Source organism: Chiloscyllium punctatum, chromosome 9 (genome assembly GCF_047496795.1).
Source record: "Chiloscyllium punctatum isolate Juve2018m chromosome 9, sChiPun1.3, whole genome shotgun sequence".
Taxonomy (NCBI): Eukaryota; Metazoa; Chordata; class Chondrichthyes; order Orectolobiformes; family Hemiscylliidae; genus Chiloscyllium; species Chiloscyllium punctatum.
In genome coordinates this window covers 48,546,682-48,563,468 of record NC_092747.1, presented here as the reverse complement: position 1 = coordinate 48,563,468, position 16,787 = coordinate 48,546,682, and the positions used below count along the sequence as shown (strand labels likewise).

Sequence of the window (16,787 nt, the reverse complement as noted above, 5' to 3'; positions counted from 1 at the left end):
TGACAGATGTTTGTCTTAATTGGGATGTCTCTGGATAAGAGGTAGACCAATAAGATGAAGAAACATTTCTTCACTCAAGATAGAGTTTGCTAAAACAGAATGTTGTGAAGGCTAGGTCACTGAGTATATTCAAGAAAGAGATTGATAATTTTTTAGATATTTGAGGGAGCAAAGGATATGGGGAGAAAGTGGGGAAAATCACATTGAGATAAGAGAACCAGCACATTGAATGTTGGCTGACCAAATGGCTTGTTGCTGCTCCTGGATTCTATGTTTCTATCCCACAGTTTTTACAGAAGTTTGATGAGACAGGCATAAGGATGATGAGCAAACAGATGATCAGCTGAAATCCAATTATCTGTCTTAAAAAACACTCAGTAAAAATATGTTGTCATCATTGATTTGACAGAAAATATCTGTGAAAACTCGTGCAGCTCTTGTAATGAAATAGGTGTGTTAACATCCAAAACAGATTACAAGTTAAAATGAAAGAAGTGAAGGACTCCACATAAATATTGGTAATATCCTGAAGAGCTGAGGCTACATATTTAAAAAATAGTGCTTCCCAAAGCATACAGAATTTGATCTGAGTGAAGAATGGTGCTTTTGTATACACAACTAAAATATCATTTTTAGGATGAGCGTTGCTAGCAAAGCTAACTTTTGTTGCCCACGTCCAATTGTCCTTAAGGTAGTGAGGTATCTTGGTGAATTGCTGTGATTCTTGTCAGTGTGTACTTACTCTCCTAATGTTGTTCAGCCTAAATGTTGAAGTTTCATACCTAATATCTTTGAAGGAAATGTGAGGTATGCCATGGCAAAGTTACAGCACAGAAAGAGGCCAATAAGTGACTTCATATCAATGCCAGCTGAATAAACTAGGTGCCTTTTCTAATCCCACTTACTTGCATCTGTTCTGTAGCCTTGCAACTTTCAGCACCTGAGGTGTAGATCCAGGTTCCTTTTACATGAGTTGAGGTATCCACCTCAGTGCCAATGTAGTGCAGTGCTTGGGCCCTAATCCTCAAATTGAAGGATGTGTTTTTTGTCATGTTGTACAAACATACTGATGACTGCTTTGCTGTGTTAACTACCAACAGTATCATTTCTGCCTGTGGCCTGTGCTCGAGAATGTTCTACCTGTGCCATCTGAAGAAAACTACCACAGACTATATTCTGCTTGAGGCACAGTGTAAATTATGCATTTAGTATAGCGTCATGGGTGTGGTTTCTTCGTGCAAGATAGAGATGGGTGAAATATAATGAATAAGCATTTTTTTTATTTTACAAAAGGGATGACATTTTAACAGACAGGAGCCAACATTTTTGGCAAGTACTTGGCTATGATTTGCCAGTTAAAAGTTGTGGGGTACTGCCTGACACTTCATCCATCAATGGAGTTAAATAAAACTGTGTACTTGCATTTACTATTTGAGCTATTCTTCTCTGCCACAACCTCTGAGGAGTATTTATACACCAAGACAGGTGGAAAGCTGTTGAACTGAAAAAAGATTACAAGCAAAGTTTACAACTAAATAAGCTATTGCTGTGAATGTTCAGCCTGTGACTGTTCATTTCTTTGTCCATTTATTATGCCCGGCTATCAGCAACTGCTCTGTGTCTGTAGCTCAGAATTACGACCCATCAATCAGTCTGAAGAAAATTGAAATTATGTTCCAGGTGGCACTTCATTTACACACCACTATTTCAGTTCATTGAACAGAAATGAATCCAGAGCAGTAATTTACTTACCTGGCAGCAACCCACCCATCTTAGTTATGTATGAGATTCATCAATTTAGGAATGCCTGCTTTGGTTTTACAGAAAACTATGTATTGATAAATATAAATGAGAACTTGAGACTAATTGTAAATTGAATGTTGCATTGTTCTTGTTTCTTCTATTTTTTGGGAATTGGACACTATATACCCACAAAACAACATGCAAATCTCAAATTCTACAGCCTTCATACCATGAGATGCCCCATAAGATTTCAAACACTCAGCTCCTAGTTTTGCCATGTTTTCAGGGAGTAAGATCAAAGATCAGTTAAGCTGGCTTGAATTTGACATGCCTCTACTCAATTGGAAACTGAAAGAAGGGAAGCATTCATAAAGGTTTAACATGGAATCCTGGGAAGTGCTCATTTCAAACAATAAGTTGACCGAATACCATTCACCAACGCCAACATCTGGCAAAATGTGGAAACTTCTTAGGCTGAACAAAGACCAGTTGACAAATAGAATCCTTGAATTTCTCTGCATTAAATTTTATTTCCAACTGGTAGGTCTTACTTGAGGTGATAGATATTAATCCCATCTTCAAGTCCATGGCCATGTCATGCCAGACAGTTAATTGCCATATTCTTTTCTGTTTGTAAGAAGCTTTGTACGTTTTAAAAAAAAAGGTTTCTTCCAGATAGCATGTGCTTTAGTGATCTCCAGCAGGTGAAAAAAAGATTTTATTTGAAACCTGAGCATTACGTATGTAGTTGAAGAATGTGGTGCTGGAAAAACACAGCAGGCCGGGCAGCATCTGAGGAGCAGGAGAATCGATGTTTCGGGCATAAGCCCTTCTTTCAGGAATTATGTATGTATGCAACATATCAATGTAATACATGTTATTATTTAGATTTAGAGGAGTCTGAACACCTTGCAGAAATGTCTGAATATTGCAAACATTATGGATTGAATTTATTAGTTATGTTTGGCACTGCCCTTCAGTGTAAAATACGAAGTTCACGACATGTTAAAATTATAAAAACAATGTTCTTTGCAAGACCATAATTGTCTCTCCCCTCTGTTTACTAATTAGCTAGGAATGCTATGGATTTCAGCTTTAGATGCTGAATCTTTATGATCTGCAAGTTATAAATATGTCCTTGGGTGACTTACATATCACTTGCTGGTTTATGATAATGAGGAAGGATGTTTTATCTGAAAGACTGTCTATTAATGAATAAAGTAACTTCTGACTTGCATTCAAGATTTCGAATAATAGATTTTCCAATGCAATTTATTTCGATCATTTAAAGCAATGACTCTTCTCTTGAATTTAAAACAACAATATGCATTACCTGGCATGTATCTATTTTAAATCCCAAAGAAGAGTATCTTTAGATTGAAATAGCAATCTTTAATGAGAGTTAAGTCGAGCTGAAACTGTTCATGCTCGGGCAAAATGTTTTAGTGTGAAGGCAAGGTGTGATTTTTAGTTCATTAGAACTCTTGAGTGATTTTGAATTTATTCGACTAAAGTGTCGAAGTTTTGTTTCTCTCCCAATAATTTGGGCTTTCCATCTGCCATTTGATGTCTTAAAAAGCAGGTAGACAAGTTATTGGACATCAGAACCTCTATATACTGTAATTTAGCAGAGAGTGGTATGTTGCCTTTTCTTGGCACGTTTTTATATGGTTTGAATATTGTGTTGTTGCAATTGCATTGAGTACTTTGTGAGTTTTTTGCTGATTACCAGTTTAGACTTGATAACCTTGTCAATGGAAAAATGGAAAGAATATTGTAATGTTAACATTCTGTCTTTTCAACTTGTGCTTCCTGTGAGTCCTATTTAACTTGCAATGTGTGGCACTTCTAGATATTTTTCAATCAATTCTGTTCATATGTTATGACATCTCTCTGACCTAGGTAGGACTTGAGCCCAGCCCTTCTGGTCCAGAGGTAGGAACTCCACCACTCTGCCTCAAGAGCCCTTTTCAAAAACTCTTGTCAGTGTTTTGAATCAACCTACTCAGACATGACATGACATATCTCCAACGCAGATGGATTCTAATCTACACCTTCCAGCCTTGAGGTGGGGACACTGCCAGTGTACCACAGAACACTTGGTAGATACTTTTAATCCACCTGTTGAGAGATACTATTGGAAAAGATGGGGCTTCCTGTCTCAGTGTTAGGGACACTACCACTGTGCCACAAGAGGCCCCCTCAAGTTCTCTGTATACCTTGTTTGTAAGTGAAGTACAGAGTTAAATAATGTCACATATGAATGTCATGCAGACCCCAAGTTCTGAACATTGTATTGAGTGGTGAAAGAATCACAGATATTCTGAAAATTTCTTCAAATCTGGTTGACAAGTACTCACAAAATTTGAAGTAATATAACAGTGACCCACATTTTTGTGTTTTAAATTACTAACCCAACAAACTGTTTATAAAGTAAGTACAAAGAAAAGGCTATTTTAACCTACATAAATAGTCAAAAGAAGCAAGCTCTACTTTTGCATCGCTCAGCACTAACATATTTCATGTTTATCATAGCTTCACTGCACAGATCACAACTAATTTTAAAGTTAGCTTTGTCTCAGTGAAATTAACAAAAAAGAATCAGTAAAAATAACTGTTGAACAAGTGGCATTTTGAAAATGATCAACATTATTTTTAAAATGCAAAAATAAAACTTGAGTACAAAGCAAAGCAATTTCATTAGAAATGACCAGGGGATTAGATTTACCATATTCGTTATGTCAAGAGGTTTGGTACTTCATGCTGTGAAACAAAGACCTTATGGTTTTAAATTCAAATTTGTAACAATGAATCTGCTTGATATATATCATCAGAAAGTGGTTTCTTTTACCAGATTCGTAAGCATTTGTATCCATAGGACAGTCATGGTTGAATAAATTTTACTCTAAGGCGCTAGTATTAAAGTAAATTAGTTAGCATGAGTAACCCACAAATTTTAAATGATTAGTTTTACTATGACACACAATTTATGAAGCATTCCACTTTTAAGTGAAGTGTTCACCTTGCATGAATACTTCTAAATACAACCACCCTTATTCATGTGTCCTTGGCCAGCTTGTAATGACAGTGCAGACTGAACACAGGGAAGCACTTACAGTACAAACAGGAGCTTAGCTGAAAGAGGTGATAAATTATCAAGGGCATCATGTGTCAAAACTGTTTTATAATGGATTGCGAAATCAACTGTGATACCATCCTTGAAGTAAACTTGGGTGCTCACAAAAAATTGCAGAGGAAAATAATAACGTACTGTACTGCTGTTTTAAATGAAACATCAAAACTCTTGTAGCACAAAACCCATGTGATGGTAACAGTTATTGATGATGTATTCTGAACAAAATTCAGAATTCAAGCCGATAATCTCAGCTCCAGATCACCACGTAAATTCTTCCAGATAGTACCTAATATACAACCATCTTCAGCTGCTTCATCACTTCTCTTTCCTCCATCTTAAGGTCAGAAATAGGGGTGTTCATTGATATTCGTTGGTGATAGCACACTGCTCAACATCATTTGCCCTTCAGCAAACGATGATTCCCCATCTTGCTGAAACAGTTGTGTCCATATGTAGCTAGATCTGGGCCATATTCAAGTTTGGGTAGCAAGTAATATTTGTGTCACTCAAGTATCAGAGAATAACTACCTTGTGCAAGGGTGAATCTAACTGTCACTCCCTTCACATTCAGTGGCATTACTGTCAGTCAGTCTCCTGCTATTAAAATTGTAAACCATAGACTTGTTCGCTCCACTGCCCAGAAACAAACTGAACAAGCTGAATCTTAACAACATCCAAGACAAAACAGTCTGCTTGATTGACATCCCATCCACCACCTTTAACATTCAGTTCCTTCACCAATGATAGGCATGGTAACAGTATTTACCAACAGCAAAACATACAGTAGCAACTCTCAAAGCTTCCATTGACAGAATCTTCCACACCTCCAAATTCTACCACCTAGAAGAACAAGGTCAGCAGATCTATAGAGACACCACCAACTGCAAATTCCACTTCAAGCCAGGTACCATCTTGACTGAGAAATATATCAATTGTTTCTTCACTGTCACTGAGTCAGAATCCTGCAGCTACCTGCCTAAGAGCACTGAGAGTGTACCTATGTCACATGGACTGCACCAGTTCAAGAGACAGTTCTCCACTATATTCTCCAGGGCAGCTAGAGTTGGATGACAACTGCTGGACAAGCCAGAATTGTTGTTCCCCCAGGAAAGAATAAAAAGCATATCATTCGAAGCATTGAGTAAATTAATTTGTTGTTACAAATCTAATTTTACTTCTCAGTTTTAAGGTTTCTAACATTTGAGGAGCTACTTATTTGGATATTAAAATGTGACCCCTAGATTTCTCAAAAATGGGAGATGCTGGAGAATCCTAATCTACTGCTAAGGTCTGATGGTCCTGTGATATTCTTGTAAAACAGTTATATATTTACCTGCTTAATTATTGCACTGAATATTTCATGAAACAAATCACAGACATGAGCTGTATAAAATATAATTTCAGTCTACACCGCTGAAGCCAGATGCCAACGTGAAGATACCTCCTCCTACCGCCCCCTTGACCATGACCCCACCCCCCCATCACCAAGCCATCATCTCCCAGACCATACAGAACCTACTCTCCTCAGGAGATCTCCCATCCACTGCCCGATTCTACATCCTTCCCAAGATCCACAAGCCTGACCGCCCCATTCGACCCATTGTCTCAGCTTGCTCCTGCCCCACCGACCTCATCTCTACCTACTTTGATACTGTCCTATCAGCGTTCCGGAAAGACCACTCCCTCCGAGACTCCCTCATCAGGTCCACACCTCCCATCAACCCAACCTCCACTCCCGGCACCTTCCCCTGCAACCGCAAGAAATGCAAAACTTGCACCCACACGTCCCCCCCTCACTTCCCTCCAAGGCCCCAAGGGATCCTTCCATATCCATCACAAATTCACCTGCACCTCCACGCACATCATTTACTGCATCCGCTGCACCCAATGTGGCCTCCTCTACATTGGGGAGACAGGCTGCCTACTTGTGGAATGTTTCAGAGAACACCTCTGGGACACCTACACCAACCAACCCAACTGCCCCCTGGCTGAACACTTTAACTCCCCCCCTCCCACTCTGCCAAGGACATGCAGGTCCTTGGCCTCCTCCATCGCCAGACCATGGCAACATGACACCTGGAGGAAGAGTGCCTCATCTTCCGCCTAGGAACCCTCCAACCTCAAGGGATGAATGCAGATTTTATCCAGCTTTCTCATTTCCCCTCTCCCCACCTTATCTCAGTCCCAACCCTCAGACTCAGCACCGCCTTTTTGACCTGCAATCTTCTTCTGGACCTCTCCGCCCCCACCCCCTCTCAGGCCTATCACCCTCACCTTAACCTCCTTCCACCTATCGCATTCCCAACACCCTTCCCTCAAGTCCCTCCTCCCTACCTTTTCTCTTCGCCTGCTTGGCACATCCTCCTCATTCCTGAAGAAGGGCTTATGCCTGAAACATCGATTCTTCTGCTCCTTGGATGTTGCCTGACCTGCTGCGCTTTTCCAGCAACACAATTTTCAGCTCTGATCTCCAGCATCTGCAGTCCTCACTTTCTCCTATTTCCTCCCCCCCCCCCAAGTCCAGGAACTCACCACGTATGTTCAAGACACAACCCATGCCCTCTACCTCCTCCAAGACTTCCGTTTCCCCAGCCCCCAGCACCTCATCTTCACCATGGACATCCAATCCCTCTACACCTCTATCTGCAGTCACCAGGGCCTCCAAGCCCTCCGTTTCTTCCTCTCCCAACGTTCCGAACAGTAACCTTCCACTGACGCTCTCATTCGGTTGGCTGAACAGGTCCTCCCCCTTAACAATTTCTCCTTCAAATCCTCCCACTCCCTCCAGACCAACAGGGTAGCCATTGGCCCCAATGATGCCTGTCTCTTTGTAGGCTACATAAAACAGTCCATCTTCCGTAGTTATACCGGCACCACTGCCCACCTCTTCCTCCGCTACATTGATGACTGCATCGGCGCCACCTCGTGCTCCCACAAGGAGGTTGAGCAGTTCATCAACTTCACCAACACATTCCACCCCGACCTTAAATTCACCTGGACCATCTCTGACACCTCCTTCCCCTTCCTGGACCTCTCCATCTCCATTAATGATGACCGACTTGACACTGACATTTTTACAAACCCACCGACTCCCACAGCTACCTGGATTACGCTTTCTTCCCACCCTACTTCCTGCAAAAATGCCATCCCGTTTTCCCAATTCCTCCGCCTCCGCCATACCTGTCCCAGAGGGACCTGTGCCACCACCAAACACATCAGATGGCCTCCTTCTTTAGAGACCGCAATTTCCCTTCCCACGTGGTTAAAGATGCCCTCCAACGCATCTCATCCACATCCCGCACCTCCGCACTCAAACCCCACCCTTCAAACTGTAACAAGGACAGAATCCCCCTTGTCATTTTCCACCCTACCAACCTTCGCATCAACCACATCATCTGCCGACATTTCCACCACCTCCAAACTGACCTCACTACCAGGGAAATATTTCCCTCCCCACCACTTTCCACAAAGACTGTTCCCTACGTGACTACCTGGTCAGGTCCACACCCCCCAACAACCCACCCTCCCCTCTTGGCACCTTTCCCTGCCACCGCAGAAATTGCAAAACCTGCACCCTCGCCACCATCCAAGGCCCCAAAGGAGCCTTCCACATCCATCAACGTTTCACCAGAACATCCACCAATGTCATTTATTGATGCAGTCTCCTCTACATTGGGGAGACTGGACGCCTCCTCACAGAGCACTTTAGGGAACATCCCCGCGACACCCGCACCAATCAACCCCACGGCCCCGTGGCCCAACGTTTCAATGCCCCCTTTCACTCTGCTGAGGACATGCTGACCCTGGGCCTCCTCAACTATCACTTCCTCACCACACGACACCTGGAGGAAGAACGCCTCATCTTCCGTCTCGGAACACTTCAACCCCAGGGCATTAATGTGGACTTCACTAGTTTCCTCATTTCCCCTCCCCTGACCTTAACCCAGTTTCATCCTTCCAGCTCAGCGCTGTCCTCATGACCTGTCCTAGCTGCCAATCTTTCTTCCCACCTATCCACTCCACCCTCCTCTCTGACCTATCACCTCCATTCCCACCCCCATTCACCTCTTGTACTCTTTGCTACCTTCACCCCAGCACCCCCCCCCGCCCCCAACTTATCTCTCTACCCTGGAGGCTCCCTGCCTGCATTCCTTTTTTGCCCAAAACATTGATTCCTTGGATGCTGCCTGACCTGCTGTGCTTTTCCAGCACCACTCTAATCTGAATTCTGGTTTCCAGCATCTGCACTAACAGGGTAGTGTTATGAGGAACTTTAACTTTTCAAATATTAACTGAAAATGCTATAGTTTGAATACTTTAGATGGGTCCTCACTTTTGCCTTATATTTTATGTAATCTGTTCTATGCAGATTGCATAACCATTATATTTCAGATATAGATTTTCTATTTTTTATTTTCTATTATTCCGTCTTCGCTTTAACTTTGAATTTTACTTTAAAAATAAAAGTGATGCTCTCAGGACTCTCAGTTGTTATGGTGGAAATAAGGAGGCACAGTTGCAGCCAAAACTGGATTTTGAGAAGCAGCTGCCCAATCCACCCCCCTACCCCCTCATTTTTCTAAATTGGCCAGGAGAAACCAGTAAAACACACAAGATTTTATGTTTTGTTGATTATTCCTAAGTTATCTTCAAATATGTTTTGACCGTGATCAACTTTGTCTCACCACCACCCTTCTGAACTTCAATGCTGTTAGTAAATTGTCAAATTGGTTGGTTGTCTGATGTCCACTGCTGGTGAATGCCTGAAAGCCCACAGGTTTTCTGCAGGTTATTGGAAGTGCATTGAACAGTGAACACAGTGCCTTTGCTGTTCAAAATCTGGGTGAATGCATTTCATATTTGCTTTAATGGAATCCTCTTGTTGAAGCTGTTTCTATAAGGTAATTGTAGAAGTTCGTAAAGAATCCTTCCTTATTTGAGGAAGGGGCGGGGAAGATTGGAAAATTTAAATGTATTCTTCCACTAAGTTATATGTGTTGTAATATTTTTACAGATGTGTTGCTTTCAAGCCTTTCTTTATGTCCACAATTTTATTTCAAGTTAGAAATTAAGTTTTATGAAGTTGTATACTGTTAAACTAATGATTTATAGAGTATCAGTCTTGGCTATTGCATCTTGCTGTTTGTTTTTACGAGAATCGGAGACAAGGGAAATATAGCTGTATCTCTCTCCAGCCAAGTATCATCTCTTGTATTCCTGCTTGATGATGTAACTGTAACCTGGATGTTTGACAGTTTTGTTTTCCTGCTCTTAAAGATTTTCCATCCATTTGTTTTGTTCTCTGAGATGGTTCAGAAGTTAAGAGCAGGTTTAAGCAACCTCTTATCCTTGTGACATTTTTGGCTCCATTTTTGGCCTTGTATTTCAGGCAATCCTGTAGCAAGTTTGATTATTTAAGATTTTAAGCCCTAGTTTTATTACCTTGGTAAACTACATCTCTGTCAAAGTAGTACGTCTGTGTCAACAACTGAAAATCCTTGACAATTGGTTATTTCCGGCCAATCTCCAGTCATAATCATGGTCATGTAGCATGGAAACAGACCCTTTTGGTCCTCCAATCCATGCCAAACATAATGCCAAACTAAACTAGTCCCACCTGCCTGCTGCTGACCCTTATCCTTCCAAACTTTTCCTATTCATCTATCTCTCCAAATGTCTTTTAAATATTATAATTGTACCCACATTCACCCAGTTTCTCAGGATGTTCATTCCACATGCGAACCAGCCTCCGTAAAAGATTCTGCTCATGTCTTTATAAAATCTCTTTTTTTTTCTCACCTTAAAAATGTAGCCCTTAGTTTTGAATCCCCCATCTTAGGGGGAAAAAAACTACCATTAATTCTTTCTATACCACTCATTATTTTATAAACTTCTACAATAAAATCAGATCTTGATTTTGTTGAGTTAATATATTTGGTTAATATTTTAGAGTGACTAACAAGAGATTTAACATGCATAATGCATAGGTAGCTGTTCTAACATACTTCCTCGCAGGAGAGAATGTTTGCTTGCAAACCAAGGTGTCTCCCTTGTGTTTCTGAATCATTGACTTGCTCAACAGTGGAATCCCCTTCCATAGTGATGGCTTGTGTTTTGCTTTGTGCCACAATTTTCTATTTGCTGTATCAACTTCACTTTGCCTCCAATTGACAGCACTTCCGACTTACTTATAGGTTTAGACATACTATCAGGGCATCAAGATCCTTTCATTGAGAGCTGTCAATGTTGAATGATGGCTTTTCCATGATTTTGCTCTCTATGTGGCCGAATCTCTGGTTGGCACAGTCATATGACAAGTATGCACGAGTTCTGCTATTCCAGCTTTAACAGTCTGGAACGTCAGCTTATCACTAGCATGGTCCTCTTACGTTTCCTGTTCTGCCAATAAGACTGCCAGGTCATTTGGATGAGAGTCTCAATTGTCCTCTTGTGAATGTAAAAGATCCAATAACACTAACTGAGCAGGAGCTGTTCTCAGTGTCCAGTCTGACATTTATTTCTCAATATCAATAAAGCAGATGATCTTATCATGTGTCGCATTTGTGGGACTTACTAAGTAGCCACCACATTTTTCTGTGTCACAAAAGTAGTCTGTTCTGATTTGATTAGATTGATTTATTATTGTCACATGTACTGAGAAACAGTGAAAAATATTGTTTTGTGTTCTAGCCAAACAAATCAGACATTACGTAAATATGTTAGGATGATAGAACAAAATGTAGAATATAGAGTCATACAGCATGGAAACCGACCCTTTGGTCCAACCCGTCCATGCCGACCAGATATCCCAAGCCAATCTAGTCCCACCTGTCAGCACCCAGCCCATATCCCTCCAAACCCTTCCTATTCATATACCCATCCAAATGCCTCTTAAATGTTGCAATTGTACCAGCTTCCACCACTTCCTCTGGCAGCTCATTCCATACACGTAAAGTTTGTGAAAGATGCTATATGACTGAAAATGGTAGATGAATGTCTTTTGGTAGATTTTGGTAGATTAATGTCTTTTTTTAAAAACCTGTTTTCTTTTTCACCTTTTCTGTTAACGTTGCTAACGTTTTGCTGGTAGGTGTTTTATAGAATTTTATCAAAATAGCTCTTGACACGGGGGCCTGAATAGTAACTGCAGGTTATCTTACATGAAGGGCACCACAACTGAGTCCAGCTCTGCACTTTATGATTCAAGTAACTGAATTAAAATTAGAACAGGCAAAATCATTTATTCTCTCTGCTTATGTACTCCCAGGCCTCTTGTAGACTACTTTTAACAATTTTTGCTTAGAGCTTATATTTCATCCAAAGATTTTCTGAATTGTTTAACTCCTTCCTCATAATGAAATGCTTTTAGTTGTATGTTATTTCAATACTAACTTGAAAACAGTAACAAAAAAAATGAGTGTTCTGACACCTCTACTGCTGGTTTTCCTAGGAATTGCTAACTTGAAAATAGTGAAAAAAATTGTACGTTTATGACTTGGTGAATGTTTTGCTTTTGTTTGCCTTGCACTTCTTTCTTTTCCTTCCACCGTCCCTCCCTCCCTTCCATTGTGTGCTGTTTTTGAGTAGGACAAACACAAGTGGTAATGAATTTTAAGAGAAGCATTTACAGATGTATCAGAGCTATAACATTCGTTGTAAATATTATAGATTTGTAAGCAAATATTCATTTGTCAAAATGTATGTGATTGCTGCAAGTTGTAGTGGTCCATTCAGAATTTTGTTTGTGGAGCCAATTTTTTTTTAATTTTGTAGAAACCTGAAGAAAAAGAACAAGACCAAATAAAGAAAACAGCAACAAAGAAGACAAAAGTCAAAGAGGCAAAGAAAGTCCTGAAGAAAAAATTTAAAGTGAATACAAAAATCACTTTCAATGAAGAGGGAGAGGTGAGTTTCAGGTAGAAACACAAAAAGTAGGTTATTTCTGTGACTTATTTTATTACACTAATTAAACTTACGTTCTACATAATATGTCAGACTAATTTTCACACCTTAAATAAGTTCTTAAAACATAAGTTCTTAAAAGTTTTTATTTCAGATTTCCAGCATTTATTGTATCTCACTTTTACTTTTAAAAAAGTGAAGTGCTTGTTAAACAAGATGAGAGACAGCAACTAGTCACAAATAAATGTTTTGAATCATGTGATACACATCAAGCAGTATGAATCTTTTCAGAAAGTCTTTGAATTTCCCTGTAGGCAATCTTTTCTCTGAAGCTGTTAGAAATCTTATCCAATTCTATGTCTTAACTCAACCCTCAACTGCCACTGGTCAATGATATGCCCTTTAATAATGTGCTTATGTTTTTAAAATTGTGAAGCACAGCCTGGCTACTTGTTAATATTCATGATCTTTATAGTTATCTTAAAATCATGGAAATTATGTCAACAGTTAGATTATAAGAAAAGGATTTCTTTCTTAAATCTACATTTAAAGCAATTGCATCATGGAGTATTTGTGAAAAATCTAAATGTTTGTCATTGTAATGAAATTATTTGTTCCAAAATATTTGTCATGCTTAACTAACTTGGGTCAATTTCATTTTAATATTGTATTGAATCATAACCATTCCATCGATAAATATTTGAATATGGTTAGTGAAACAGTCACAAAAATATAATTATATTATTTTAGGTGTGGTTAGCTGGTATAGTTACTATTAGTTTATTCATACCATGATTGAATCACATTACAGAACATGTTATTTTGGAAATGATGTTTTTTCTTTCGAGTTTTTATCTTGTCATCCAAGCTCCACATTTCTTTTTATATCTAAAAATGATATCGATTCTGGCCAGTTTTCCAATAATGCTGCAAATGTTGCTCTGTATCAACAATTGAGCCATGCCTTTTTTTTTTGGAGAATGATGTACGTCATTTCCTGCTTCCTGCAGCGTTCCCAATTCAATAATGTAACAATGAGCTGATAAATTTAGGAGGTGTTGTCTATCCTAAGCATAAAGCACTTCAACTTGTTGCTACTTAATTAATAGTTTAAATTGAAAGCCTAAGGTAGGATGCTACCAAGAGTTGGAAGGAGAGGTGAAAGACTCAAGGAAATCTTTGGGCAAGCTGCATCGAATGGAAGAGTTATTAAGTAAGATAATGAAGAGAGGAGTCCTGGCAGCTACCCTGGAAGTTTGCTGGCAAATCATTTGGTGGAAAGTTGTTTAGAAGTGCTTGTGGCCAAACTCTGAAAGTGGCTTTCAAGATGCATGAGGTAATAAAAGATTATTCACCGAGGTTCTTGAAAGAAAGAGAAAATAGGATTGCAGATGCTGGGGAGTCAGAGTCAAAAAGTGTGGTGCTGGAAAAGCACAGCAAGTCAGGCAGCATCGATGGAGTAGGAGAGTTAACATTTTGGGTATAAGCCCTTCATCAGAAATGTGAAGGGGAAGGGGACTGACAGATAAATTGGGGGATGGGATGGGGAAGGTAGGTAGGAAGGTGATTGATTGGATGTCAGTGGAGGGGAGATGGAGCGGATAAGTGGTAAGGAAGATGGACATGTAGGACAGATCAAGAGGGTGGAGCTGAGTGGGAGGGTTGGATCTGGGATGAGGTGGGGACAGGAGAGGTTTGGAAACTGGTGAGGCCAGTGTTGATGATGTGTGGCTGGTGGGTCCCATGCCACACGTCATCAGCATTGACTTCACCAGTTTCCAAATCTCCCCTTCCCCCACCTCATCCCAAAGCCAAACCACTGACTCAGCACCACCCTCTTGTCTTACCTGTCCATTTTCCTTCCTACCTTCCTGCTCCAACCTCCCCACCGACCTATTGCAGTTACTTCCCACCTGCATCCACTTATTGCCTTCTAACTTATCACCCACTCTCTCCCACCAATTTATCTCTCAGCCCCCTTCCTCCTCCACATTCCTAGTGAAGGGCTTCTGCCCGAATCTTCGACTCTTCTGCTTCTTGGATGCCGCCTGACCCGCTGTGTTTTTTCAGCCTACACTTGAAAGCAGAGTTTCAATATGCATAATAAAAGGAAAGTTAACACTAAGTGGCCATTTCAAAGACATTGCTCAACACTGTAAAGTGCACAAAGACTCTGAAGATGATGGCTAATCTGATAGTTAACAGTAGCTTTTAAGAAGTTTTAAAAAAAACTATCTGAATAGGTTTCTAGTAAAGCCAATAGGAATATCATCATCTTAGCAAAAGGAAGCTGCACTGACTAAAAGTTTGGGGGAAAAAAAATAGAAGTGGTGCCAAAAGGCACAGTAAGTTTAAGAGAAATGTATTCCAAGGATTGGGAAAGCCAGAGGTATGTTTGGACTCCAGCTACGAGAAGATCCAACAGCTCTGAATGGGAGTGAGAGGAGAAAAGTGAATCAAAATGTTGTCTTGCTCTTTAGGAGGTCTAAAAGGTTCAGGGTGGGTGGAAATTGGAATAGAGAATTTAAACATTCTGTGAAATACTATCTTTGGAAAGGAGCAGGGAATTAGAAGTACTTCTGTTGAAGAGGCAAGCAGACAGCAGTTAATATCTTTTATGATGTGGAGGTGCCAGTGTTGGGCTGGAGTGAATAACGTTGCAAGTCACACAGTGCCATGTTGTAGTCAAACAGGTTTATTTGAAATCACAAGCTTTTGGAGCGCTGCCCCTTTGTCACATGAAGTTATCTTCACTTCACCTGATGAAGGAGCAGCGCTCCGAAAGCTTGTGATTTCAAATAAAACTGTTGGACTATAAGCTGGTGTCGTGTGACTTGTGACAATATTTTTCACTGTAACTGTTTAGCATTTCACAGTGAATCAAAAGAATTTACAAGCAGATTGAGCTTTGGATATTCAAGGTGGGTTAAAATATCCGATTCAACATGAGACTGTAAAACAATAAGATGGTTCTCCAAATAAAAGAATCATTCCATTTTGTCATTTTACGCGATAGCCAATCTTTTATGACTGTGAATGTCTGTTGGAATTGGTTATTCAGGTTTTTTTTATTTTTAGGAAATTTTTTGAGTGCTGACGTGGGTTTGGAGGTTTGAACCTTGATCTTTTCTCCAGCATTAATGCTAAATGATAAATAAAAAGGCTATACCTGTCAGTGACAGTTATTTCTTAAACACTGAACATTGCTTCCATTTTGGTTTGTTGTTTCACAGGACTCTATTGTGTCCGATATCATGTCAAGTTCCTGCCACCCAAACACCGATTTTTAAAAAAGAAAATTCTGCATGTTCTGTTGAGCTCATTGTAGAAAGTATTTCATTTAAAGTTTGGACTAGAATTTGAATCTAGACCATGAATACTGTTCCAAAGATGAATTTAAGGTGTTGATGAGTCAGTATTTTTGTAGTGGAAGTTGCATGAAGAAAGTGCGTTCATTTTTGTGTTCAGGACAATAACTTTTATCAGCAAGTGGTCTGACAATTTGTTCGTTAAGAGTACAGTTGGATTAATACTAATTACCAATAACACCTCACACAATTTCTAATCTGAAGGTGATTCAACAATGGCCACTGATACAAAAGACCAAAGTAGATAATGACCAGGATGATGACAAGGGAGGAATAAATGTGGAGAAAGCAAAAGAAAGGCTACGAGAAGAGGATTTGTATGACAAAGAAGCATACAGAGTGAAGATCAAAGAAAAACATCGGGTAAGTGTCATCTGGTATTTTAAAAATGGGACTATAACAGGAATATTTAAAATTATTCATTTGAGAAAAGACCAGCTTTGAAGTTTATGTTGAAAGTAGAATGAATAATGGACTGAACTGGACTGCATTTCATCTCAGACGATTGAGAAATAAATTATCTGCTTTTCTGATTAATTACGTTTTCTAAATTTAACAAAAATTGTGCACGTAACTTTCAGTTTACCTAAGGGCAGCATCATTTTTTTATATTTTCCTGTTGTTATTTTTATCCCATC

General features: G+C 39.8%; 1 protein-coding gene across 2 annotated transcripts in view; it reads left to right on the top strand.

Annotated features, from left to right (window-relative positions):
• ddx10 (DEAD (Asp-Glu-Ala-Asp) box polypeptide 10) overlaps positions 1–16,787 on the top strand; it is a 198,265-nt gene that overhangs the window by 96,772 nt on the left and 84,706 nt on the right. For both annotated transcript variants that reach the window (XM_072577457.1, XM_072577456.1), the window contains 2 exons: positions 12,653–12,784; positions 16,354–16,512. In XM_072577457.1, coding sequence (XP_072433558.1) covers positions 12,653–12,784; positions 16,354–16,512 — 291 coding nt within the window. The remainder of the gene's footprint in view (positions 1–12,652; positions 12,785–16,353; positions 16,513–16,787) is intronic.